A 27,250-nucleotide genomic window follows, 5' to 3' on the forward strand; every position below is an offset into this window, starting at 1 on the left:
GCCACTGGGGAGGGAGAATACAAAATCTGGATGGAGCAGGCAGTACAGGCTGTTGAAGAATGGGATGTATCAGATGCTCAAAAGAAGCAGAGGCTTCTGGGCTGGAGGAGCCTGTGGAGAAAGTATCAATCCTTCCACATGCCTCACAACAGCTAGAACCAGAGAATGGGTCTCCAGCCCCAGAGACTTTTGGGTGCAAGAAGTCTCTGGGGGATGACTCATTCATTACAGCTGAACCCAAAATGGGTGATGCATCCCCTTAGGAGACTGACATATGATACTCTGGGCCACAGCACAGAAGAGGTGGCACTCGGTGCTACATGAAAATTTGACCCATCCCCTGACACCCCAGCTTCTTGGTGAGCACTTCCCACTCTTTGGGCAGGGGAGTGTGTAGTGGAGGTAGGGTGAGCTGAAGAGGCAGTGCCGGGAGATGCCTGGGGGAGGTCAACGAGAGGGCAGAGAGGAATGGAGGCTCTGTTGAGACTAGATTGGGGAGGGAGGGATAAGCCTAGCAGAGAAGACAATAGGGAGGAATGGGAGAGGCTATTATGAGGTAAGCCTGAGGGAGAGAAGGGGATAGGAGAAGAGAGGTTTCTGTGGGGAGAGAGAGAGAGAGAAAAGAAGGAGAAGGAGAAGACTGACCATCACCCCTTCACATTACCTGTCTGCTGAGAGAAGCTGACCACCACCTCATCATGTGACCGGCAGCCATACTAAGAAGGCCAGGAAAACTTGGGCTCCAGCAGCCCTTTTCGGGGTAGCGCTACCTATATAAATATAAACTAACAGTGTCTCAGAAAGAAGTTGACAAAATGTTAGCTTTTTACAGTTTCTGTGGCAAAAAATAAATAAATCCTGACCTAATATTGGAAAATATCACTAGAAAGTTATTCCTAACTATCCAGATACAAAGTCAAAGAAAATTAATCACAGGAACCAGCAGCTATCAATTTTCCAGCTAACCACTGGACATGATCAGCTTTTACGAGGTCACCTGCTTATCAGAATCTCTGTTGTACCTCTGCATGATAAATCATACAATCTGTCCACCTTCTATTAGCTCTGCTGGAGATGATAATTCAGTGTATCTCTCTGTGAGGTGTGACTGGAACATTTAACGATGCAACATCACTTCTGAAAGAGTAACAGCCTATTGTTACCTTGGTTGAGACAATGTTTTGGGCTGGCTGCTTTAGAATCTAAAGGAGCAGCCAGAGCTACAGTTTCTGCAGAAACTGAATATAAATACCTTCTCGGGAAAGGTTACACTTACTTTTATGGAGGATGAGAGTAAACAGAAAAGATCTAACACTTAACTGTAGGAACACTGAAAAACACAACTTTTAGGAGAGAGATCTATAAAAGGCCCTCAGCAGAATTCCCTAATCTAATGCTGCCTTGTTATGCTTTATTACAATGCCTATCATCCCCAGAGAACATTACTGTTAACACTGCCTTAAGGCTAAAGTACAAATAGCTTGAGAGAACTATGATTGGCTCTCCAACCATGTACTCCTTTATTACAAAAGGAATAAAAGCTCACTGGCTATGGGGGTTGCTAACTTCTTAAAATGGCAAAATACAACAGAAGAGTTTGTTTTAATCCCTTTGGTGATTTCTTGATTGAAATGGGTTCTTGAAACAAGTATAAACCCCCTGAATGATATGAGAGTACCATCATGGTGGTTTGTTTTTTCTGAACCATAATTCATAACAGCCTTGTGTAAAGGACTAGCAACCTTCTCTCCCTTTTACTTTTTTCAGTTGAATTACAGCCTACATGCTCAAGCTGCAGGTTATTAGGGGAAACTAACAATCTACAGAAAAATGCATTGGAATATTCAGTGACATATCATGTTGCGTTCCGTTGCTCCTCCTACACCTCTCCAACTTCAAGATGGGTTAGAACTGGTAGGATTCATGAAGCCCCAATCCATTTAGGCTTCAGATTTGTAAAGGCTGTCCAAAATCAGTAGAAAGGAGGAAAGGGGAAAATAGTATTAATAGTCCAATTTCAGAACAAACTGTGGCTAACAACTTAAGAAGTTGCCTGATAGGAATTCTGTCATTTTACCACTTGCTTGCCACAAAACGTACAGGCACTTGTAACTAAACCAGCATGCTATGTGAAGGGGAAGGGGGTGGGGAGGGGAAGGCAAGGTTGTTGCTGACATTCACTATATAAGTGACCTGGAATCTGGTTTACCTCCAAGGCAAAAAACAAGGTTAGGAAATGCTGCAAACCCTGAACTGAGAGAAGATTTGGAGAAGTGAATATTTTTTTAATTATTGGTGGGCAAAAATGTTCAAATACTGGATTACACCAAGCCATGGCTGATCTAGAGAAGGCAAGCAGACTCATAATTGCCAAGAAAATTCCATTTCTTATAGGAAATCCATTCTGAGAGAAGTTGGTAGCAAATCACTTTTGTGCCATTCAAGTGAAGAAAATAGCATGAAAACATGCAGCTAGCCACAGAGGTGGAGTTCAACCTAACAGAGACTTGCCTTTTTTAAAAAAAATATTTTAAAGGTTTTTTTAATCCCATCTTTATTATTTTCATAAATAACTCAAGGCAGTGAGCATAAAAATAATTCTGTGATGAAGTGACTTGGACTGAGAGAGGGTGAGAGAGAGTGTGACTGGCTCAAGGTCACCCACTGGTTTTCTTACCTAAGGTGGAACTAGAACTTACACTTTTATTCCTGGTGCCTTAGAGCAGGGGTGTCAAACTCAATTTCATTGAGGGCCGCATCAGCATTGCGGTTGCCCTCAAGGGGCCAGGTGGGTGTGGCCAGGGTGGGCGTGGCCTACTGGGTGGGTGTGGCTAGAGTGCGTATGGCCTACTGGGTGGGCGTGGCCAGCTCTACATCGTTCACATCAAGGGTGCCTATGGGGGCCTGGGCAGGAGTGGGACAGATCTGAGGGTCTCTGGCAAAAGGAGGGTCTCTGGGCCAGGGCCAAGGCAGTGGGGGCCGTTCCCTCACTGTTTCCAGGATGGCTTCGCGGGCCGCATGAAACCACTTCGCGGGCCACATCTGGCCCCCGGGCCTTGTGTTTGACATGTCTGCCTTAGAGAATCAAACTGTTTTTCTTTGGTGTTATATTAGACATTATAAGCAAGAGCAAACATAGGAGATCTTTGGGATACACCCTTAGAAATCTGTTAATTCAAACATGAGATTTCTGGAAGTAGTTGTAAGGTGTCTGTCTGATTGATGATGAATGCATTAAATCCTCAAACAAGCTTGCCTTGGTCCTGCATTACAGCCTTTCTGAGAATGAATCTATTTTCCTTTCCTCGGGTGTTTTAGGAACCAGTTTTATAGATATGAAAGGCTGTTTCCCTACTGCTTTTATTGTGATTTCATCTGTGGCATTTATTACTTGTCCTTGTCCTTTTATCTTCTGCATTTATTATTGATGCTGTTAGTTTTTATACTGTGTTTTATTGTCTCATACAACTATTGGTTCCAGATTGCATTTTTTAAATGACCAGCACACTATCTAGGAAGATAAGGTGTATCAGAAATGTAATAAATCATAGAACTTTTTCTTTCATCCCAGGATCGTAATCAGGAGAACAAGATTGTCAGTGGCACACTATGACTCACTTTTAGGGATTGGTTAGCAATTGGTAGCTCAGAGTTTCTCAATTTTAACAACTTTAAGACAGGTGTATTTCAATTCCCAGAAATCCTCAGCCAGTATGGCTGGCTAGGGAATTCTGGGAGTTTAAGTCCACCTGTCTTAAAGTCGTCAAGATTGAGAAATACTGGGTTAGCTTAATGTACAAAAGTAGTTTAAGATCAGTCACGGAAAGGGAGGACAACACTAATATAATTATCGCTTCTTTCAATGTTTGTCATTTGTGTAGTTCCCAATGTTGGTTTTCATAGCTTTGCTTTTAAATGTTTTAATTAAACAAGAAATTTAACAGAAATTTAACAAGTTTCTGTTATTGGGATACAGGAGAAAAAGTAAAAAAAAATGTGTCTCAGGGATGTACTTTTACCTGAATCACTACCGTCTTTTGTTTTGAAGAATCAATAATTTATTGTCTTTTCCCCTGGATATATCAAGTATATTTGAATTGAATGCAAAATAAGAAAACCCTGCTAGATCTAATTAGATTTCAATTAGCCATCTGAACTGGAGTTACAACGGAAGATTTCAATGCTGTTCTCAAGAGCTATTCTTTTAGATAGGAGAGACAGCTAGACTGATGGAGCATTTACAAATTACTGGAAACAGTATTTTTATAACAATCATCTCTGAAAACCTGTATCCAGGATTCTCTACCTAGTTAACTCTAGTAATCTGAATTTCATTTTGCACAATCCTCTAATCAGCAGGAAGATTACCTGACATTCTAGAAATGCAGCATTTTATATCAAGAGATTTCCACTTTAATTCATGGAATTTTTTATATCTAAGGAAGATGGCTTGGCAAATATACCAAAACCTTGGGGTTTTTCCCCCCAAGGCATGTAAGTACTATGTTTTGCAGTCAAAAGCCTCAGATCTTTAATCACAAACAATTCTCAGAATTATGCAAATGTACACAATATAGAATTTTGATTGATTTCCTAGTTGCCAAGTTTTATTTTTCCAGACATTGCTCCTCAGTCTTTAACAGAAATTTTCTTGCCAACTTAAGCATGAAGACTTTCCGCTGTTTCTGTGCCAGGAAAAACTTCCACCCTTCATTTGAATGTTGCTTTTTTAAAAAATAAAAAAATAAATAAAAATGTACCCATAAATTGGCATTGCTAATGTTTTTTTATATGATTGCTTATTTTAAAAAATATGTAAATTTTCCCAATACTGAATGTCCTTGCCATGGTCCTTTGCTTAGGAAATAAGCTTCTTTGAGGAAAGCAACAGGTCAAGAGAATTGGTAGAAGATGACATCTGCAACGTTTCATTTTCAACTTGAACTCCAGTGTTCACTAATCCTTCCCCTAATATTAGGTATAGTGCCCAATTTTCTTAACCAGTTGTGATGTTGATGAGAACAGAATGTGTACAGGTAGGCCTTGACTTTATGACTGGCCCCATAGGAACTGTTCAAAATTCTGATGCCCCTCCCCCAAAAGGGGGCTTACAGCCCAGTTCTGACAGTCAGACCCCCTCAACAGTCACAAGGTTGTTGATTTCAGGAGTTTGGAATCATAGCTGTATTTATGACTGTTTGTAGTGTCCCATGGTCACATGATCATATTTTACAATAGTTTTGCTGAAAACCAATATTTCTGGTTTTTGGCAAAATCACACCCATAGCGAACTATTGGTTCATTTAATAACTGCAGCATTCATTTAACAACTGCAGCATTTGCTTAATGCCCACCACAAAAACATAGTACAGTCTTAACAACCGTGGCAGTCACTTAATGACTTAAAAAAGTCATAAACACAGGATAATTTATGAACATCACAACATATCACCATAATGGGATGGTTTCATTACAGATGTATGCTGAGAATTTCTTGTAATCAGGTAACTTTTGGACTGCCAAGAGTGGGGTAATGCAGCAATCAGAGCCGGGTGAAAAACAGCAGTTTTGGATAAAAACATATAGAAGCTTAACCATCTACCTTGTGGAAAGGCAAGTGGATTAGAATGGTAAATGCAGATGAAGCACCAGTGATCCTCTAGATACCACCTCACTATGTGGGCTTGGAACTGTAGCTCAACAGCAATTTCTACTGCCTACAAGTAAACCTAAAATGTGAATCATTATAGTGGTTTAATCAGACCACCTCTTACCCAGTCATACTGCGTATTGGATCATGAAGAAGTTAACCGCATTTTAGCCTTATACATTGGCTAAATAAACCACGGTCTTTAAGGTTTATGATCAAATCTGTCATGTGAAGTCAAAACTTTGGGCACTACAAACCACATTTCAATTAGTCAAGTATCAGTACATTGTGCATACATAGTTCACATGAATGATAAAGAACCTGTGGCCTTTCAGGTTTTGCTAACTACATCTCCCAGAAGACCAGCTCACATGGCAAATAATAAAGAATGCTGGGTGTTGCAGTTCCTCAATGTATGGGAAGCAACATATTCCCTACCCTTCCCAAATGTGAATGCGTACATTTAAAAAATATGATTTCTATCATTATCCCACTCAAGAAGTTACTTTGAGTGGCATACATCATACATGGAAGTGCAATTCAGAGGTAGAGAGAAAAACAGGGATGAAACTTAGCTAGGGGCTAATCCTGTGGCCTTTTCTTTTCTGGCATGCCTTCCTGTCTGCTCTTTGCTCACTTTTTCTAAAAATGAGTTCATATTAGAAAGAGAAAAGACAGTTTCACATTCAAACATACATGGCTTAATTGATTCTCAATTGATGGTTCCTAGCAACAGATGTGACTCCATTGGGAAATGCTATGTTTGAGGTGACATGCAGACTCTGGTCGGTAGAGACCTGTGAAGAGATTCACATACCATTCTTTTGATGCCTAGGCTAGTTTGCTTTTACCCCTTGTTGTGGTTCCCAGAATTAAAATGCTTCATAATTCCAGAATTTACACAGTTCAACTTGAATGAAAATAATTGTATAACAGATGTTTTTATTGTCCAGAAGCTTTAAGCAAAGACTCACATTTTGCAGGAAAACATCTGGTCATCACAACATATGAATGTTGACATCTATTCATTTTCGTAGGTAAAAAGAAGTAATTCTCCATCTCAGCTATTCTTGGTTACAGAGTACATGCATAGTTGATTAGAACAAAAGACTTACAACCCTGGCACGTGGTCAGGAAATTCTGCAATAATTTTTTAACTCCTCCCACTGTCTAGATAAGCTATAGGATTTACTAAGAACTAGGCTACATTTCCCAGAAGCCATTTCTTAAGGAAATAGCATTTAACCCTTTAAATGCTATAACGTTAAATGCTATAACATTCTTACATACACTTCTGCTAAGGATGCAGTATTAACCCTGTAAATGCTAAATACTCTAACACAATTCTTAAGTATATGCCAAATGGTTACATACTGGTCCAGACACTCCCTGTTTGGAAATATAAATTTTCACTATTAACTAACTAGAATAACCAAAAAACATAGCATCAAGCATGCAATTTTCACTATTAACTATGAACTAAAACAAAAAACATGGTATCAATCATGCATAACTATAATTGATATAAACAAAACATAACATCAAATAATGCAATCATGAGGCAGACATAATATGCATAGTTGAAGGTTCAGTCTTGAAGTTTGGTCTTCTTCAGCAACAGGACCAGTTCAGTGATTGGTCTGGTGTAAAGCCGTTTAACAAGAATCTGTAAGTTGCAACCCGACTCTTTAGGCTTCACAATCTGGACTTCGACTTGACAAACTAGTCCATCAGAGTTGGGTAGGACTTGGTATACAAGTCCCATGGGCCAAGAGTTCCGATGGGCGTCCTTGTCTCTCAGCAAGACAAGGTCTCCTTCTTCCAGGTTGGGCTCTTTGGTCTTCCATTTGCGGCGATCTTGAAAGGTAGACAAGTATTCTTGCTTCCAGTGCTTCCAGAAGGTGTTGGCCAGTAGTTGAACCTGTCTCCATTGCTGTTTGTACATGTCTTTGGGGACAAAGTTCCCCAATGATGCTGGCCAGTCGCCTGTCTTCTGAGTCAGCAAGGTGGCTGGAGTAAGGAGAGTTGGGTTTTCAGAATCCGAAGAAACTGGAACCAAAGATCGAGCATTGATGATAGCTGCTACTTCTGCCATGAAGGTAGTAAGGACCTCATGCATCAGTTTGAGTATCTTTATCAACATAGAGTCCAGGATTTTGTGGGCTACGCCAATCATGCATTCCCATGCTCCTCCCATATGAGATGCATGAAGGGGAATTGAATGTCCAAACACAACTTTGGGCCTTTAGGTACTTGTCAATTTCTGAATCGGGATGAATGCCTTCATCAATCTGCACTTCCTTGAAGGCCCCTACAAAGTTAGTTCCACGGTCGGATCTAAACACCTTGACCGGGCCTCTGTAGGCTTGGAACCTTCTTAGAGCATTGATGAAAGAAGAAGTGTCCACAGATTCGATAACTTCGATGAGGACCACTCTAATGTGAAAAGTACTGCCCAATGTTTGCTGTTGACTTGACCACCTCTGGTCCAACAAGCAGACATGGACCAAGGCCCAAATACATCTAGGCCTACGTTGGTAAATGGTGGTCTTGGAATGAGGCGCTCAGGTGGCAGGTCATCCATCAACTGGTCTTGTGTTGCACCTCATTGTTTACGGCAGACATCTATGCAAGACAGTGGCGATGCATCTTTTGGCTCCTAAAATCCAGAAACCAGCTGCTCTGATGGCACTTACCGTGAAGTGCCTGCCTTGATGGTGGACAGTTTCATGGTAGTGTTGGACCAACAGATGTGTGACATGTTGATGGGCAGGGAGGATGATAGGGTGCTTGATGTCTGAAGCTATTTCAGCCTTGTCTAGATGCCCTCCTACTTGGAGTAAGTTATGACTATCTAAAAATGGGTTCAATTTCAGCAATGCACTAGACTTTGGAACAGTCCTTTTAGCTGCCAGACATTCAAATTCCATTAGGTATGTATCTTGTTGCACACTTCAAAAGACCCCTCTCAGCTTGGAGACAGCTTTCTCGGAAGCCCATCTCGCAATGCAGGCAAGAATGATCACTGCTATGCCCACTACGAGAGGTTTCCATTTGGAGAAGCATTTGAAGCGAGCCTGTTCTAGGAAATGACCGGGAGGTGGTTTCTTTGCCTCCTTGATTTTTGTAGACAGGCAGACAATCTGGGTGGTCATTTTCTCGCCCTGTCTGAGCGATTTGTTGGGTACCTGAGGTCGAACGTCATCATCTTGATCTGGGTCTAGAAGCTTGTAATGTTCTGGTTTTTCTGATGCCTGGCTAGCTGGATGAGCCAAGAACTCAGGACCCTTTAGCCAGACTGAGTCTGCTAACTGTGCTGCAGGAATGGACCATGTAGCCTGGTCCGCCGGATTCTGATCTGTTGGCCACTGTTCAGGATTTGAAGATCTTCTGATCCTTTCTACTCTATTACTTATGTAGATGTAGAAGCATCTGCTTCTGTTGTGAATGTAGCCTAACACCACTTTGCTATCTGTGTAGAAGGTGGTGAATTGAAACTCAAGGTCCATTGCTTTAGTTATCAGGTCTGCTATTTCTATGGCTAAAACAGCACAGCAGAGTTCTAACCTGGGCACGGTGTGACTTTGTAGTGGTGCTAGCTTCACCTTTCCCATGATGAAACTGATGTTGCAGCTCTCCCCACTGTAGACTTTGATGTATCCTACAGTTGCTATTGCCTTCATCGAAGCATCTGAGAACATGTGCAGCTCCTTCTTTGTTGCGGCGGCAAGTGGAAGGGGAACATACGTGTGCTGTATGTGGATGCTTTGGAGACTACTTAGGGATCTGCACCATGTCTCTCACTCTTGCTTCTGCTCTGGCAGAAGCAGCTTGTCCCAGTCTGTGGCGTGTTGGGAGAGTGAGCGTAGAAGAAGCTTTCCTTGGACTGTTATGGGTGCAGCAAAACCTAGAGGGCAGAAGAGGCTGTTTACTGTAGACAAAACTCCTCTTCTTGTGAAAGCGTTGTCTTTTGCCGGGGTTCTAAAGGTGAAGATGTCCTTCTTCAAGTCCCAACACAAACCGAGACTACGTTGCAATTGAGGATTGTCTGTGCCAAAGTTGAGATCCTGTAGACCTTTAGCATGGTCTTCAGGATTGAAGGCTGACAACACATCTTCACTGTTGGATGCAATTTTGTGCAGCCTAAGGTTAGCTGGCACTAACATCTGGCATGTCCTTTTTAGTAGGTCTATAGCTTCTGCTGAGTGGGTACAGATTTTAGGCCATCATCAACAAAGAAGTCCCATTCTACGAAGTGTCTGGCATCTGCACCATATTTGGCTTCACCTATACAGGCGGTGCATTGCAGGCCTTAGTGATTGCAGGGGAGGAGCCATTTCCAAAAACGTGCACTCAAATTCTGTTATCTGCTGGTTGTGTTGGTCATTGCTGAACCACAGGAAGTGCAGGTAATTGCCATGATCTTCCCCGACGTAGAAGGAATAAAACATCTGCTGGATGTCAGCCATGACAGCCACAGCTTCCTTTCTGAAGCCCTGTGAGAAGAACTTTGTTCAAAGAGATGCCTTGGTGCTGTGCACTGGCATTGAAGACTACTATTATCTGCCCTGGCTTTTGTGGGTGGTACACTCCGAAGAATGGTAGATACCAGCATTCTTCATCTTCCTTCAGTGGTGGGCAGGCTCTGCATGTCCGTTCTGGAACATCTTTTCGGTGAACTCTACTAAATGTGTTTTCATTTCGGGCTTTTTGTTCCTCAGATTGTCGAGGTGAGACAGAGCTTGCTCATGATTGTTAGGTAGGCACTGCCTGGGTATATAGAAAGGTAGTGGGGCTACCCAAGTCCCTGTGGCATCCTGCAGGCATTCCTTGTCCATGAGTTCTAGAAATTCTTTGTCCTCTATTGACGGGGCCATGTCATTGTCATCTTCACTGGTCTGGAATACTGTCGCTCCTAAAGCGGGCTTAGATGTTGAAAGTATAAAGTGTTTTTGGCATGGTTTCAGATGGGATGCTCTCCCATTACTAAGAACAGTAGTTGCTGAGACGTTCACTTGGGTTGGAACTTGCAGCCGATCAACACAGACCGTTCCTCCGATGATCCATCTTATTGGCCACTGGGGCACCTGGTGGGCCTTTGATCTTTTCATCAGAACCAATGGACTCAGAGGTGTATCTTCCCAACATAAATAGGATTTCAGCTTCAGGGTCTAAGGGAGAAATTAGATCAGCTATGTGTGACAGGTAAGGTATGTTCCTCGCCACTTCCAGTGTAGGGATTTTACTGCGGTCATCTGGTAAAGAGTCCCATTCCAGCACTGGCGGCAGCAGGAACTGTGAACACCCATCTAATGACTCTATGTGCAGTCCAGAGATTTTCCTCCCTGCCGTGCGCTGTTACAGTGCATGTTTTTATTGTGAAAATCGCCTTTTCACTTGGGATGTCAAAGAGGTTGAAGAATGATGATCTGGCTAATGTGGCATTGCTTTGTGCATCCATTACCATGTACATCTTTACGGCTTCCTCTAGGCATCCGTCGGGGTAGACTTTAGCCAGACAGATGGAGGCGCATGAACGAGGGCATGGTGAGTCCCCACATATTGCCGTGCAGTGGAGCTTGATCATTTCTGGGTGCTCTTTGGAGCCACGTTGAAGCTCTTTCAACATAGGAGGGGTCGAGGTCGCTTGTTGTGGCTGTTTAGAATCTAGGTGCAAGGCCCCCAGGTGCTTGTCACTGGTGCATAGGTGGCACTTCACCTTAGCTGCGCAATCTTTGGCTAGGTGGTCTGTAGACTCACTAGCACTTGTAGCATAACCTGTGCTCTTTGAGCAGGGCCTTTTGTTCATCTATGGACTTCTTTCCAAATTCTCTACACTTGTTCAGAGAGTGTGAAGGTTTATGAAGCCTTTATCTGACTGCCGAGGTTCAGGTTGAGTCTTCCTCGGCAGTTGCTTGTCTGAAGTCTTCTTTGGCCAGGTTGTGACCTCTGTCTTGTGTGCGGAAATAAGGGTTTTGCCCCTCGCGGTTTGGAATGGACCATTGGTCATGCCAGAATTCTGGCTGATCCGTTTGGTTGCTGGAAACTATTTTTCTGTGTCATTGAGGTTGCAGGCATTATTGCCCCGCTCTGCTTGGTTGGCTACGAATTCTACAAAGGTGAAGGGTTTGCCAAGATTCTGTTTACCGTGAGTTTCAGATATATCGATCCATTTTTCCTTTAACTCTCTTGATAATTTATTAATAATAACCTTTTGCTTCTCAAACTGATCAAGACAGACAAGTCCTGGCATGGTGGGACCTTGTTGTGCTGTCCGGAGCTGTTTAAGTAAATTGGAGAATTCCCAAATCTGACTAGGATCATTGATGTTGATGTTAGGGAATTCGTAGAGACAATTTAGGAATGAGGACTGTGTCAATGTGGGTGCCCCATAGAGTTTATCAAGCGTTTCACAGGCTTCCTGAATGGTGATGTGTGTGTTACCTAATTGGGATGCGAAGATATCATCCACCACCTTCTAAGATTTTGGTCCCAGCCATGACGTCATAAGCCCGATCTCTTCACCTGGGTTTATCCCATCGTTACGGAGAGCATACTTGAAAAATTGCTTCCACAATAAGTACTCCTTCCCTGGTTTGTTGGAGAATTTCTGCATGGCCCTGGATGCCATATCCCTTCTCCCACTGGATGTTGAAAGATACATTGGTGGTGCATAGGGGGTGTAGTTAGGCGGAATTGGTGCATTGCTCCCGAGAATGGGGACATGTGCCAGGGCTGGCTGGGGAACTTCTTCAGCGTGTTGTCTGCTGAGGGTAACTTGCCATGGCATATACAAGGAGCCTTGAGGATTTGGCCTGAATTCCTCTGCCTTTACATTAAGCTGAGGAGACCTGACTTCTAGTGTGCTTGTTGGGCGTGGTCTCGTCATGCTTGACGTGGTGCATTCTGGACATCCACACAGGCCTCGACATGATTGTGCGAGATTTCACCTTCTGGCCTCTCGAAAATGGGCATGAAGGCGATGCCTCGGGATGCTGTTTCCCGTTGACACAGTAGAGACTCTAGCCTGGCTTGAGTACTGGCAATCTCATTCTGCTCTTCCTGTTGTGGAGTCGTCACCGTAGCAGATAGACTTATCCAGTTACCATCTGTGGTTTGGTTCATAGAGATACAAATTTGCTTTTTTCCAGAGATGTGGAAAGTAAATCATTTCCTTTTACTTCAGCCAGCTGGAGAATGGAGATAATTACATCCTTTTTACTGTTGTGGTTCCCAGAATTAAAATGCTTCATAATTCCAGAATTCACACAGTTCAACTCGAACGAAAATAATTGTATAACAGATGTTTTTATTGTCCAGAAGCTTTAAGCAAAGACACACATTTTGCAGGAAAACATCTGGTCATCACAACATATGAATGTTGACATCTATTCATTTTCGTAGGTAAAAAGGAGTAATTCTCCATCTCAGCTATTCTTGGTTACAGCGTACATGCATAGTTGATTAGAACAAAAGACTTACAACCCTGACACGTGGCCAGGAAATCCTGCAATAAACTTTTAACTCCTCCCACTGTCTAGATAAGCTATAGGATTTACTAAGAACTAGGCTACATTTCCCAGAAGCCATTTCTTAAGGAAATAGTACTTAACCCTTTAAATGCTAAACGTTCTTACATACACTTCTGTTAAGGATGCAGGATTAACCCTATAAATGCTAAATACTCTAACACAGTTCTTAAGTATATGTTCTGGCCAAATGGTTACATACTGGTCCAGCACACCCCTTTTGGTGACATCTTCTGTTTAATGGCCCTTATACCAAGAGAGAATAGTTGCTTTCTGTTACTTACTTTTGCCAAAATTAAAACTCTAGTTTTTGGTATACCAAATAGATAGGCATGTCTACTTTTCTTGAAAAAGTTGTTAACAAAGACAGCTGAGAGATTCCAATAGTAGATTTGCCTGATAAGATACTTATAGTTTGCATAGTATTTGCAAGAGTGGTATTGGTATTTTAATTTTTTGGGGCTAGACTTAATTTAATTTTAATTTTATATTGTATTGTTTTTAAATTTTGCCTTGTAAACCGCCCTGAGTCCTTCGGGAGTAGGGCGGTATGTAAACCGAATTAATAAATAAATAAATAAATAAATGACTTGCTACTTTCTTCATGCAACTGTGATGTGGGAGCTATCCCAAGCGTTACATATATATTTACTTTTTGTATTGCTTTGTATAGCGCTGACATATTTTAAAGCCACTCTTACTACTTTTGATAACTGGGTCAACTGGATATTTGCTCTCTCATGAACTCATTTACTACATGGAGTAGGGTTCTATTTTAAAAAACATGAATGAAAATATTTCAAATATTTTTGCATTTTGTTTTCCCACAGAGCTTCAAAGCACCTAAGCAATATATAATTGATCTACTACTAATAAAGTCAGAAATGTCACCCATGGTATAAGATTAGATCAGGGGTGTCAAAATGCCAGCCTGTGGGCTGGATGTGTCATGCCAAAAATGTGCCCACCCCATTGCCAACAATGGGAAAAAAGCAAATATTTTCAGAAGGAGTTTTCAGAATAGGCATTGCCACTGAAAAAGGTCCAGTCTTTGGTTGCCACCTGTTTAATTTCAAAAGATATGTATATTCTCAGCCAGGTTTTAGATGATAATTACATTGAGCAGGAAGGCTTACAGTGGGGATACTATCATGGAGACTTGAGCTGAGGCCTTAAAAGTTTTAAAGATCAAAAACAGCAGTTTGTACTGTGCCCTGCAACATATTTCAAGAAGCACGCAGACAAGTTAATACTGTCCATGTTTTGTGTTGTTGTTGTTGTTGGATAGCACATTCATAGCCATCAGTGCTCAGAAGTAACCCCACAGCTGTAAGTTTATGTCAAACAAACAGTTATAGAATTACAGTGAGGGAAAAACGTATTTCATCCCCTGCTGATTTTGTACATTTGCCCACTGACAAAGAAATGATGAGTCTATAATTTTAATGGTAGGTTTATTTTAACAGTGAGAGACAGAATAACAACAAAAATCCAGAAAAACGCATTTCAAAAAAGTTATAAAATGATTTGCATTTTAATGAGTGAAATAAGTATTTGACCCCTTTGCAAAACATGACTTAGTTCTTATTAGCAAAACCCTTGTTGGCAATCACAGAGGTCAGACGTTTCTTGTAGCTGGCCACCAGGTTTACACACATCTCAGGAGAGATTTTGTCCCACTCCTCTTTGCAGATCCTCTCCAAGTCATTAAGGTTTCAAGGCTGACATTTGGCAGCTCAAACCTTCAGCTCCCTCCACAGATTTTCTATGGGGTTAAGGTCTGGAGATTGGCTAGACCACTCCAGGATCTTAATGTGTTTCTTCTTGAGGCACTCCTTTGTGACCTTGGTCATGTGTTTTGGGTCATTGTCAGGCTGGAATACCCATCCACGACCCATTTTCAATGCCCTGGCTGAGGGAAGGAGGTTCTCACCCAAGATTTGATGGTACATGGCCCCATCCTTCGTCCCTTTTATGCGGTGAAGTTGTCCTGTCCCCTTAGCAGAAAAACACACCCAAAGCATAATATTTCCACCTCCATGTTTGACAGTGGGGATGGTGTTCTTGGGGTCATAGGCAGCATTCCTCCTCCTCCAAATACTGCAAGTTGAGTTGATGCCAAAGAGCTCAATTTTGGTTTCATTTGACCACAAGACTTTCACCCAGTTCTCCTCTGAATCATTATGTTCATTGGCAAACTTTAGATGGGTCTGTAGATGTTTTCTTGAGTAGGGGGACCATGTGGGCTGCTTCTGGATTTCAGTCCTTCATGGCATAATGTGTTACCAATTGTTTTCTTGGTGACTATGGTCCCAGCTGTCTTGAGATCATTTACAAGATCCTCCGGGTAGTTCTGGGCTGATTCCTCACTGTTTTCATGATCACTGAAACTCCACAAGGTGAGATCTTGCATAGAGCCCCAGACTGAGGGAGATTGAGTTATTTCTTGTTTCTTCCATTTGCAAATAATTACACCAACTGTTGTCACCTTCTCACCAAGCTGCTTGGCGACAGTCTTGCAGCCCATTCCAGCCTTGTGTAGGTCTACAATCTAGTCCCTGACATCCTTGGACAGCTCTTTGGTCTTGGCCATGGTGGAGAGTTTGGAATCTGATTATTGCTTCTGTAGACAGGTGTCTTTTATACAGGTAACAAGCTGAGATTAAAAGCACTCCCTTTAAGAGAATGCTCCTAATCTCAGCTCATTACCTGTATAAAAGACACCTGGGAGCCAGAAATCTTGCTGATTGATAGGGGATTAAATACTTATTTCACTCATTAAAATGCAAATTAATTTATAACTTTTTTGAAATGCATTTTTCTGGAATTTTTTGTTGTTATTCTGTCTGTCACCATTAAAATAAACCTACCATTAAAATTATAGACTAATCATTTCAGTGTCTGTGGGCAAATGTACAAAATCAGCAGGGGATCAAATACTTTTTCCCCTCACTGTAATGTCTTTCACAATGGGAATAAAACTGCCACACCACATTTGGCATCAGTACCACTGATACAGTAGCACAGTGTTTCTCAGTCCTGGCAACTATTCCCTGGGATGCTAGTAGGGAATTCTGGGACTTGAAGTCCATACCTCTTAAAATTGCCAAGGTTGAGAAGTACTGCAACAGCAGAGAAACAGATAAGTACAAATCAGCACCAGAGATTTTGCTTTTTTCTGTATCACTTTCTTGATATATAGTTGTGTCTAGATTTCTGCAAACCCAGGTTGGGGAGGCTTCTGTACTTTAAACCGTGATGTCACTTGGGCTTCTTCAGACTATGCAAAAGGAGCAGATGAACTATTAGCCTGAACAGTAATGAGTGAAGCATATCCATGCTGCAGTTGTTTGCCTCTTTTCTTTTAGTTTATAGGAACAGGATTAGGAGGTAAACCGCTCAGATTATGTGTTTTGCACATCAAGAAATAAAATATTGCCTTTGTTTACAGCAAGTGCATGGTGCCAACTTACTCCCACCAGGTAGGAAAGTGCATGGTGCCAACTTACTCAGTTTCACATGTCCTTTGTCACTTGCACCCCAAATAACTCCATCTTGGATATCTTATCTCTAATAACTGGATTAAGATGAGCCTGATAAGGCAGCATTTTCAAATTTAAATTATATTGTACACATTTACAATTAAGGGTAATAATTATATAGGTCATATAATTTTGACAAAAATATTCAAATCTATTTCAATTTATTTCAGCAAAAATGTTTCTTTAATCATAAAATATGAAAATAATGTCTTACTATACTTGTAAAACATATGTTTATTGTTATAAAAACATCATAAAGCTTGCCAGCTCATTGGCTTTTGTAAGAAGCACCATTTCATGACGAAAAACTGGCCCATGGATTTATTATTAAACCTGTTTGGCTTCCAGGGAGCTGGTATTGGAGTAATTTGTAAAATGCTGATACCATTCACTGTGTTTTAAGATCTGGCTATGGTGTAATTGAAGTGTTTATTAGTCAAAAACCACTATTTCCTTGAAGAGAAGAACATTGAGAAATTTGATTAAAACTTCCTTCTTACATTTTACTTGCAAACACAGGAATTTTAAATGAACTCATATGTTATGCCAAATGCCTTTTACCTTAGTTAGAAAAAAAGATCACAAAAGATTGCAGATAACTACACAAACGCACTTTATCAAAATATTTGTTGCTGCAATTAGAAAAAAAATGTCTAGACTCCTTGTATGTGAGGATTTTTAATCATAAATTTCAATATTTGAATTCCCACATGCTGAAAGGCACAAAAGTCTTGCTATGGACAAACTTTTGCCAATCCCCAGAGGGAAAAAAATTTGGGGACAACAAAACTATTGCCAGATCCACACTGACTCTAAACTAAGCAGGAGTTAAGAGTTACATACAACTCTATAGCTTCTGCATTGTGAAACATATTTATTCATATATTTTACACCAGAAAAAGTTGGGCTGAGAAAAAAAAGCTACCTTTTATAAATGCTACCTCCTAATTATTGAAAATCAAGGATATAGAAAAAAATAGATTATGATTTCAAACCCAGGTTGGGTATTTCTAGATGAAATAGCAAGTTAATTTTGCTTGGCTTCCTCCCATAAGGTATGTAATCAGCCAGACCACTTCCTTTCAGAAGAGCTCCATCATCTGTTGCCTTGGAGTAGAGAGACAAGCAGCATTTTATTCTAGAAGGCACAAACTAAAACTTCAAGACGTCTCTCTGGTATCACAGTCGAAGTTTCACCCTTCCTGCAGTTTGGCAGCTGAAGGGGTTTGGATGACGTTACACCCACTCCTAAAAACACCCTCCCCCAAACAAGGCAGAGAGCTGCTTTCTAATTTCCCCCAAACTTGGATGAATCTGTCCTCTGGCAGTGGCTGGAAAGCCCCTTCCAAAAATTGCCAAGTCCCCACCTTAATCAACCTCCTCCCATTCTAAGAATGAATCCTCAGATATCTCAGCCTCCATTACAGAGCAGTCAGTTTGATTTATAGACTTAGGCCTTCAGAAGACTGTTTTTTTCTTTCAAGCTTCACCTGTGGAGTAGACCAACCAGTCAACTGTTTTATATTCCTTGGGGGGGGAAGGGGAGGAGTAATTAAGACAATCCTCAGTCTAAAGCAACATGCTGGTGAAAGGGAAAAGTGAACAGTGGAAAGTAGCAGGGTAGGGAAAATATCCATGGGACAAATGAAGAAGGGGAGAACCAATGGTTGAAATGGCTTCAGAAAATAAGGTCAGGTGGCACTCTTGAACTAGGATGTATCTACAACCTGAAATAATCATGGCCTATCACATGATTCTGGGACTCCAGTTGAATCAAAGAGTGGACCAATTGACTCCTGTGCCATCCTTCCCAATTTCTAGGGCATAGACCATCCTGTGGGAAAAAGCCCAGGTAGCTCATTTTTATCTGTTAATGCAGAAAGGTTTCAGTAGCCAATACAACTCTAAAACATGGGAGTCTGCCTAATCACTGTAGAGAGCTCTGCATTTTGGTTAAGAAATCTAGAATGCCCTCCAGACAAGTCCATGCTTGCCTCCTCGCTATATGAACTCATTTTCATAATTAAACTGAATGCTGCCTGTTGTCTTAATCATTAGGTATTTCTAATTGTTAGGGGGTTTGAATATTAGCCCATAATTTACAGTCACAGCTCCATTCTAGATTCTCTCCCAGAGAGATCAGACTGGTAGGCATGAAGTGAGGCCTTTTTTCTGTCACAGTGCTCCTCAATATTGGACCTTCTATTCCATAAAAATGAAGACTTGTATTGTTCCTTACATATCTTAATGGTCAGGTTAGCCCTGACCACTTAAAGATCACCAATTTTGTTTTATATTGGCTTTATTTTTAAATTTAGCTTGTCTATTTTTTAGAGGATGGCAAGCCATAAAATTTTTACAGGTTATTAGTATCTAAACAAACTTGTCTAATATACTACTAAAGACATTATTTCTTTTTTTAAAAAATAAGGAGGGGCAGTTATTAGGAGGGAAGAAAAATATAAAATACTATACTGTATACTATGAAATTGAACAGCATTATATATGCCAAGTCTGTGTGTGCACCAAAATAGAGTAAAATGAAATACAAGTTTTGTGGTAAAGGCAGAAGTCTGTATTCACTCAATTTCCTCCCACATTTTTGTAGACTGAATTCATCAAAATGGTAACTTGCTTTTGCAGTTAATGGAATAGTGTTGGGAGCACAAAAGGATCCCACCTTCCTTAATATTTAACACTTAAAAAAACTTGTCCAGTTGATAGCTTGGATAAAGAGGCTACACAAGTAAGAACTTATCCATGTTTATTTGAAAGCAATTCTCAATTTCAAGTGGGAGTTGCATTGAAAGAAGCTATCATAACTGTGGCAGATCCTACAATTGCTTAGATTTCAGTCCCATCAGCCTCGGCAGTTCTAATAAAAATGATTCTTTTAAGATTATGATTCCTATAACCAGATTACACTAGGCTGTTTGGTGCATAGTATCATATCAGTAACTTTCATAATGTCGGCATGTACACATGATCCTCTTTTATCTGCATTACCATGATCATGGGGGGAGGGGGAAATTAGGCTTCCTATATAGATAAGCTGTCCAGATAGTTGAAGAAAGTGAGCTAAGGCTACCAAAGTAAGATAAAAACAGAATATCTGGCAAAACGTGTTTGGTAAAATAGATGGCTATATCAATTTGGCCAGCAAAATGAACACAAAGAAAAGTCATTGCAAGCTATTAACTAGGATGGCCACTGGAAAACTCCTTTTTTTGCTGTTGATCTAAATTACAAAGTTGGATAGCACAGCAAAGTCATCTCATCCTATCCAAACTAAAGCCTGAATTTTTTTTTTTAAAAAAAGGTGATTTGCCATTTCCTTCTCCTCAAGTATTATCTATAACTACTTATTAAAGCAGAAAAAGAATTTATGGATAAAAAGCAAGCAATATCTCTATTCAACATTTTCAGTGACAGAAAACAGCAGTTAGGCAACAGGATTTGAATGCTCCACCTCTACTGCCTTGGGCATGTCACACCTGCCCATCCTCTGACTCCAAAGTATAAAGATGAGAACAGAGACTTACCATGCAGGTTTATTGTGGAGCCAGAGTACTTAAATAAAGTAACTTGCTTTGGCAGCTCAACCCCCCCCCCCCCGCCCACCCCATAATTATAAAACATATAACAAATAAAGAATGCTCTAGTAAATAAAGTAAATTTGGACTGTGATGTTTTTCTTTGGTCTTCTATTAGACCAACCACACAATGGCTTAGAATAATCCATCCCTTCCAATTCATATTCCTTTAAAGCAAGTTGCCTGGAAAAATTATTCACAATATTCTCTGCCAAAAGAAAATATTTTGAATTATTTTTCTAGAAATCACACCAGAATAATTATGCTGACATTACCTTATTTAAATTCTCTTTGTGTATCTGGGTAGCCTCCCCGCCCCAGAATATGACTATTTTACATGTTCCTTCCTGTGCCCCATTCCCTCTTCACCAATGTCTCTCCTTTACAAGGATCACAAATTCTGTTTCAGTATGAATTAAATGAACTTTTAGATTTTTTCCCCTAAGAATGCTGGATATTCTGTGTTCTCATTTTAAAAAACAAATCCCAAACCCCTTGATTACACATAATAAAAAAAAAGAGCACGCACTATATTAGAACTATCCTCAAAAACAGTGTAAGATTGTGAATTTATTCTGATTAAATCACATAGAAGTCCTGTTTCTATTATGTGTGTGTGTGTGTGTGTGTGCGCGCACACACACATACACACAATATGAATACAGCATCTTGGGATGGTTTCTGTCCAATTCTACTTATGTCCTCAGAAAATGTTCAGTTTCATTCTCCCAGTTTAGAGCAATTGTTCTCCTGTTCTCTGCCAAGTTCCTTTTCTTTCAAGAGTTTCTGGTTCTCAGCTCTCAACCTGTCCAGTTCCTGTTCTAACTGACTTACCCTGGGGTCCTCTGTTGAGTCCCCTGCAAATTTCTTGTTCTCCATCTGTAGGCGATTGTTCTCTTCCTCCATTTTGGAAAGACACTTCTCCAACTCCAAATATTCCTTGATCAACTCCTGTTTGCTCATATTTTGTAGACTCTCTACATGATATTTCTCATATGTCTCTGAAAAATCTTTCTGAAGGAATTCAGTACCATCCCCTCCCATCCCATCACTACCCCCATCCTCCTCTTCCACAAAGTCTTCCTCGCTGGTTTCATCTGACTTGGTGGCAGATCTTTTGGGGTAAAGGCTTGTCTTCAAATCTGGTTCTTCTTGATCATGATCCTCCATCAAAAACTGTGTGGTGTTGTATGGTGCAACAGGCTGTCCTTTAGCAAACATCTCTGCCCTCATCCTGGAAGCCCGTTGACTCTGCTTCTCATCAAACTTCTTCTTCTCTTCCCAGCTGAGTTTGTAGTAAGGCTTCCAATGTTTCTTCTTCTTTGAAGGGCGCCTTCTATGTTTCTTTTTGCCCAACTGTTTTTCCTCTTCTCCACCAGACTGGGATCTGCAACTCTGGTCAACAGGCCCACAGTATCCCTGCTCCTGTAGGTCTGGCTGTTCTTCATCTCCTGCATCTTGGATGTCTGCAGCTGCACCAAATGTCTGGTCCTCAATCTGATTAATCCCTGGGGTACCCAGACTTTGGCTTCCTTCAACCACAGGAACTGTGAGATCTATACCAGGGAAGGAAACATCAGTACTGACAGGCCTGCCATCCTGATTAACCACCTCTCTTGATTGCCATCTATCGGCAATCTCTCTTCCTTGGAGCAGTTCCTGGTTAGTGGGTGGAGATCCAACAAAAGGTCCCCCTCCACCACTATCTCCTCCACCTGCATCCCTGCAGGGGGGGAAAGTTGTTTTGCCATTAGGCTGTTGCCTCAGATTCGCAGAGAGGGCAGCATCAGCCATAGCTGGTGCTTTTAGCAATTTCCTCAGTCCGAAAGAGATTGTTGGCTAGTAAGTCCGAGGGGTTGACTCCCTCTTCTCTTGAAGGAGGGAGAATTTAATTAGCCGACAGTGCCTTGCGATGGGGCCGGGGCTGCCAGCTTCACAAGTTCTGAGAAATCAAATACTTTTAACACTTCAGCCCAACTTGCAAGCCTTTACAGAACTCTTACTGCTTAATCGCAGAATAGTTATCAGGAGTATTAATCTGGAAGCCTTTCTTGCTCTTTCTTAAATTTATAGTGTGTTACAAACACTAAACTTTGCAGGAAAAGAAAGACCGGCAAGGTGTCTTGGTCATCAATAGTCTTTAAATGTTCATTACCTTCTGGGAAGTGTGGAAGTATCCGTTTTTTCCTGCAGTCTCTACTTCTCCAGTTTCTCACACAGTAGAAAAGATGCACATCTCAAATTATAAAAAGATTCAAAGCAAAAAAAAAAGTTCCAGCTAAAGAACGAGCCACCGCAACAGAGCCAGTATGTCCTTAAAACGCCTTGTATGCAACAATAATTGCATTTAAAAAATGAAGATACGCGAGACAAAAGGCCACTGAAGAGTTAAGCAGCAGGGTTCTCACTCCAGCGCAGAAGGTAAGTGAAGTGTCCAAATCCACACAATCAAGGGTTAACAGTTCAGGCACGAAAAAGTTGAAGGCAGTTCCAGTGCCAAGTCTCAGTGTGTAACAGTTCTTTTTTCTCAACAATCCGGACCTCAAAAATCGCTTGAAAAATATTTCTGTCCCAAGCTTCAGCTATTAAAAAGTCTCCGGTGCCGAACGAGTTAAAATGGTTTCCACCTCGGAGAGGAAAGAGTTAACTAAATGAGAGAAGGATGACTCCTCCACGCACATCCAAAGTTCGAATCTCTCCCTCCCTGCAGTTAACCCCACCCCTCCTTCCACCGCCTTGCTCCCTTACTCGAGCACCGCCAGTTCTCAACTGCTACTCCTAGCGCGTTTCCTCGCCTTATATAAACGAACCAGCCCCTTCACCGCAGTGCGCAGCCGCTTCTCATTTTCCTGTTCCCAAGGTATCTCGGGATTTGTGGTTTCTCCTTCCGATCGATTGCCCAGTTCTCTTTTAACACAATGACTACCTTTCCCAGAATCGCGGTAAGGGACTGTTGTTTAGCCAATCAATATTCAAGGAAGGTTGGGACAACAAGGAAGCCCTCTCTGGTAGGCTGCCTAAATAACTAAAAGATCAATGGCTATAATGGGAGTCCTTCAACATTAACTGAACCAATCAAAGGAAAATAGTTGGAGGCGGTGTAGGAGGAGGGAATTGGAATATACCAACAATTTATGAGAATCTTGAAATCTTAACGCGTATTGAACCGACCTTTCTGAGGCCTGCTAGAGCTCCTGTTCAAACGAATGTCACCTCAGGCACTTTATCTATCGTAATAGCGTTGAAGGAAAATAGCTTCGTAATTTACCCCTCGACAAAATAATTATGGTAGTGCCCAAAAAGTAGTTCCAATATAACACTAAAGATTAAGAGGATTTTGTAATGAGTCACTCGCTTAAAATCGACAAATTTCAGTAACTATTCGAGAATTTAGGGACAGCAATGATGTCATCTAGTGGCAAAAAAGATTTAGATTGGAGAGTTGAGTAGGAAGCTGTTGCTGGCGGAAGGTCACTACTAGTTGTGTAAAAAAATTCAGTTATGTTAACCTATGATGGTGACTGATCTACATGGAGGGAGTTGTAAACAAACCGAAATTGGAAACTAGTTCCGTCTTAAAGGTATAGAGGCACTCGACCCGCTGAATCAAATGATGTAATTGAAGGCCTGGAAAGGGGATTGTAGTCTAGTGGTTAAAGACTAAAATTTGGACTCTTTTTTCCCCTTTCGCCAGAGGAAGATATGCCCAAGTTGCAGCAGATAAAGCAGAAAGAGTTTATTAACCGATTACTGCTAGTTTTTCTCTCTGGCTTTGAAGAAAGCAGGATGGAGAATAAGGACCGTGACTGAAAAGGAAGCTACAGAATTTGAGGCCTGCGAGCTCTTTCCTTCTAATACTTAGAAGCTGGTTCAAGTTATCATGAATCAGATGCATTCTGTATATGCTCAGAGACCAAGTTATCTTCAGTTCTGTTTCCCCCGTTTCAAGCACTATGGGCTGCCAGGTTAGGCTCAATAGCTACCTTGTTCTACAGTTCAACACTCAGCTGAAGCTGGGACCCAGACAAGCTGGCTTTGATTGCCTCAGTGGAGGGACTCGTCTTTTGGAGAACCTCACCTGAAAGGCTGCTTAGAGGGAGAGGACTTCCTTTGCCATCCACAACTGCTCATCTCTTCCATCCCAGAATCCTGACTTGTCTGCAGAATTGAACTGGTGTGACTTCACTGCTGTTCACATTGTGGAGTGTTAACAGGACAAGCTTTTGGTTAGCTTTTACAATGGACCCAGGTGAATAACAATTTGTAAAGAAAAGGTAGAAAGTATAAACTGAGCATGTTGGAGCCAAATACTGTGGACTCTGTACAGCTTTTGAGAATTGAACCGGTCTCTTGAAAGTAACTTAGAATGATAGAAAATCTGAGAAGTGATTAAATTTAAAATGCCAGCATGTTTATCCTTTCCTGTGAAAAACATGTTGGCATGACTGTAATGGCATTAAGCTAATTAGATAAAAACTGCATTTTAAATGGCAGAAAGTAAGAGTTTTAGGCATTGGGTTTGAAGACTTTTAACAAAAATCAAAAACACAGTTACAACTCAAACTGACATGAGGGAAGTTCAGAAGTAATGATAGAAAGTACTACTTCACTGATAGAGTGGGGAAAGCTTGAAACCAACTTCCAGAAGAGTTTAAATTTGCTTGAGAAAAGCACATGTCTATCATGCAATGTAAATAAGTAAGCAAACAAGAAACCAAGTAATATAATAATGGCAAATCCAATCTGAACATTTGGCTAACTGCAAAAAACTAAAAATAAAAAAAAATGAAAATAAGAAAAACCTCAAAGGGCAGACTGGATGGATCACTGGCTCTTTTTCTGCAGTCAGTTTTCTATGTTTCTATGCTAGTTTCCTAATTCAGTTCAGTTCAGCACTGGCTGCCTTGCTAAGTTTGCTGCACACATATTGTAAACTAGAATGATTCCTTACTGCTATGCAACATTTCTCTATAATGTAATCTTGAGAATACGGTGAAATACTGTACAAGAAAATGAAGCAAGTAATACAACATTATACAGCCCAAAATGCAAATGTATCTCCAGCACAACCTTCCTGTAACTTATCTGTAACTTATCACACAATCTAGTGAAGCTAAGTCCTTGTCATCAAGAATCAACATTTTAAAAAGCAAAATAACCAGTTTTAAACAATTGAAATTTCAAAAAGTGAAAATAGTATATTTACTGCTGATCTATTCCACAATGGATTTAATATATTATCAGAGGTATATAAAGCAGGGCAGACAAAATTTCCATATATAGTAAAAATTTAACCTAAAGAGCATAGCTTCTTTTTTTGTAATTTTTCCCGAATTACCCTCAATTACAAGTCTAAAATGACAAAAATTTCATGCCACTATGAGGCAGAAGTTGGCTATAGGATAACTTTGAAGATTCATGTAACCTGTTAATGTAAGAAATTCTCCAAATTCAGGAAATTACAAAAAGTATTGTCCCCATTATTGGACATCATCTTATTTATTTTGCATGTTAAAATACCCTCCAGCAGTTGTCCTCCCAAATTTGTTAAATATGGTCCTAGAAACAAGTTTATTGATGCACTGGTATTTTGCTTAATAATAGTTTGTAAATTAAGTGGTTGGGTTCGTATATAAATCATAAATCCAAAACTAACCAAATATTAATGATTAGATGTAATTGCAAAAATGTAGTTGTTACCTATTTAACCAAGTTTAATTGCTTAGTCAGATGAGAACTTTTCCTCATTGTAAAAGGCCAAATTTTCCAAAACTTATTTTGGAAACTGTATAATTCTTTGGTACAGCAAGCTAACTGAACCAAAGAATCATACAGTGCTGAGATTTTGGAAAGAACTTATCCTGAATGGAGATTTCATAAATTATTGATTGACTAGGTAATTACTAGTATTATTATTGGTAATATTATTATTACCAAAATTACTCAGGAAAAAGATGAAGACAGACAATAAATGTATAAAGATGGTTAAGTCCTATGAAAGTAAAATGGAGAAAATGGGCTTGGGAAAATACAATTGCCTAAGGTCCTCATCCTCATCCTATGGCAAAGTCAGTCGTTTAAGTCAGATTCTAGCTATATAGAGGCTAAATGCCCTCATTACGTTAAGCCATAATTTGCTTTAACCTTGGGTAGAACAGCCAGATTCTAATACTGTGCTGAGCTGAATCTAAATAATGATCTAGAACAGGGGTGTCAAACTCAATTTCATTGAGGGCCGCATCAGCATTGCAGTTGCCCTCAGGGGGCCGGGTGGGTATGGCCAGGGTGGGCGTGGCCTACTGGGTGGGTGTGGCTAGAGTACATATGGCCTACTGGGTGGGCGTGGCCAGCTCTACATCGTTGGCATCAAGGGTGCCTATGGGGGCCTGGGCAGGAGTGGGACAGATCTGAGGGTCTCTGGCAGGAGAAGGGTCTCTGGGCCAGGGCCAAGGCAGTGGGGGCCGTTCCCTCACTGTTTCCAAGATGGCTTCGCGGGCCACATGAAACCACTTCGCGGGCCAGATCCGGCCCCCGGGCCTTGTGTTTGACATGTCTGATCTAGAATCATGTTGCACTGTATCTTCTGCAATAAGACTGAATACAATAATCCAAAAGAATAAAAATGAAAATCTCCATATAAAATAATGCATTCTCAATATATTTATTAGATTTATATATCACTTTTTATACAAGAGTTCATGGTGACCTTACATAGTGTTTCATCCTGTTTTTCTCTATGACAAGAATTCTGTGAGGTAGAATGGGCTTGAAAGAGTGAGTGTTCCAAAGATATGTAGATAATACATTGGAATCTGGCTTTCCCTACTCTTGGGCTGGATCTTAATCATTATCGTATTGACTATAAGGGACATAATCCCACATTTAGGAACACATTTAAAATTACAATCATTAAACCTTACCCTAATGAGGAAAGGT

At 40.7% G+C, this 27,250-nt stretch overlaps 1 protein-coding gene across 1 annotated transcript; it reads right to left on the reverse strand.

Moving 5' to 3' along the window:
* Positions 1–20,390: 20,390 nt before the first annotated feature.
* HEXIM1 (HEXIM P-TEFb complex subunit 1) lies at positions 20,391–23,066 on the reverse strand. The gene has a single exon (XM_081343048.1). The coding sequence runs from the start codon at positions 22,106–22,108 to the stop codon at positions 21,035–21,037; it is 1,074 nt and encodes a 357-aa protein (XP_081199174.1). The 5' UTR covers positions 22,109–23,066; the 3' UTR covers positions 20,391–21,034.
* Between the last annotated feature and the right edge of the window lie 4,184 nt (positions 23,067–27,250).

This window comes from Vipera berus (assembly GCF_964194415.1).
Source record: "Vipera berus genome assembly, chromosome: Z".
Classification (NCBI taxonomy): Eukaryota; Metazoa; Chordata; class Lepidosauria; order Squamata; family Viperidae; genus Vipera; species Vipera berus.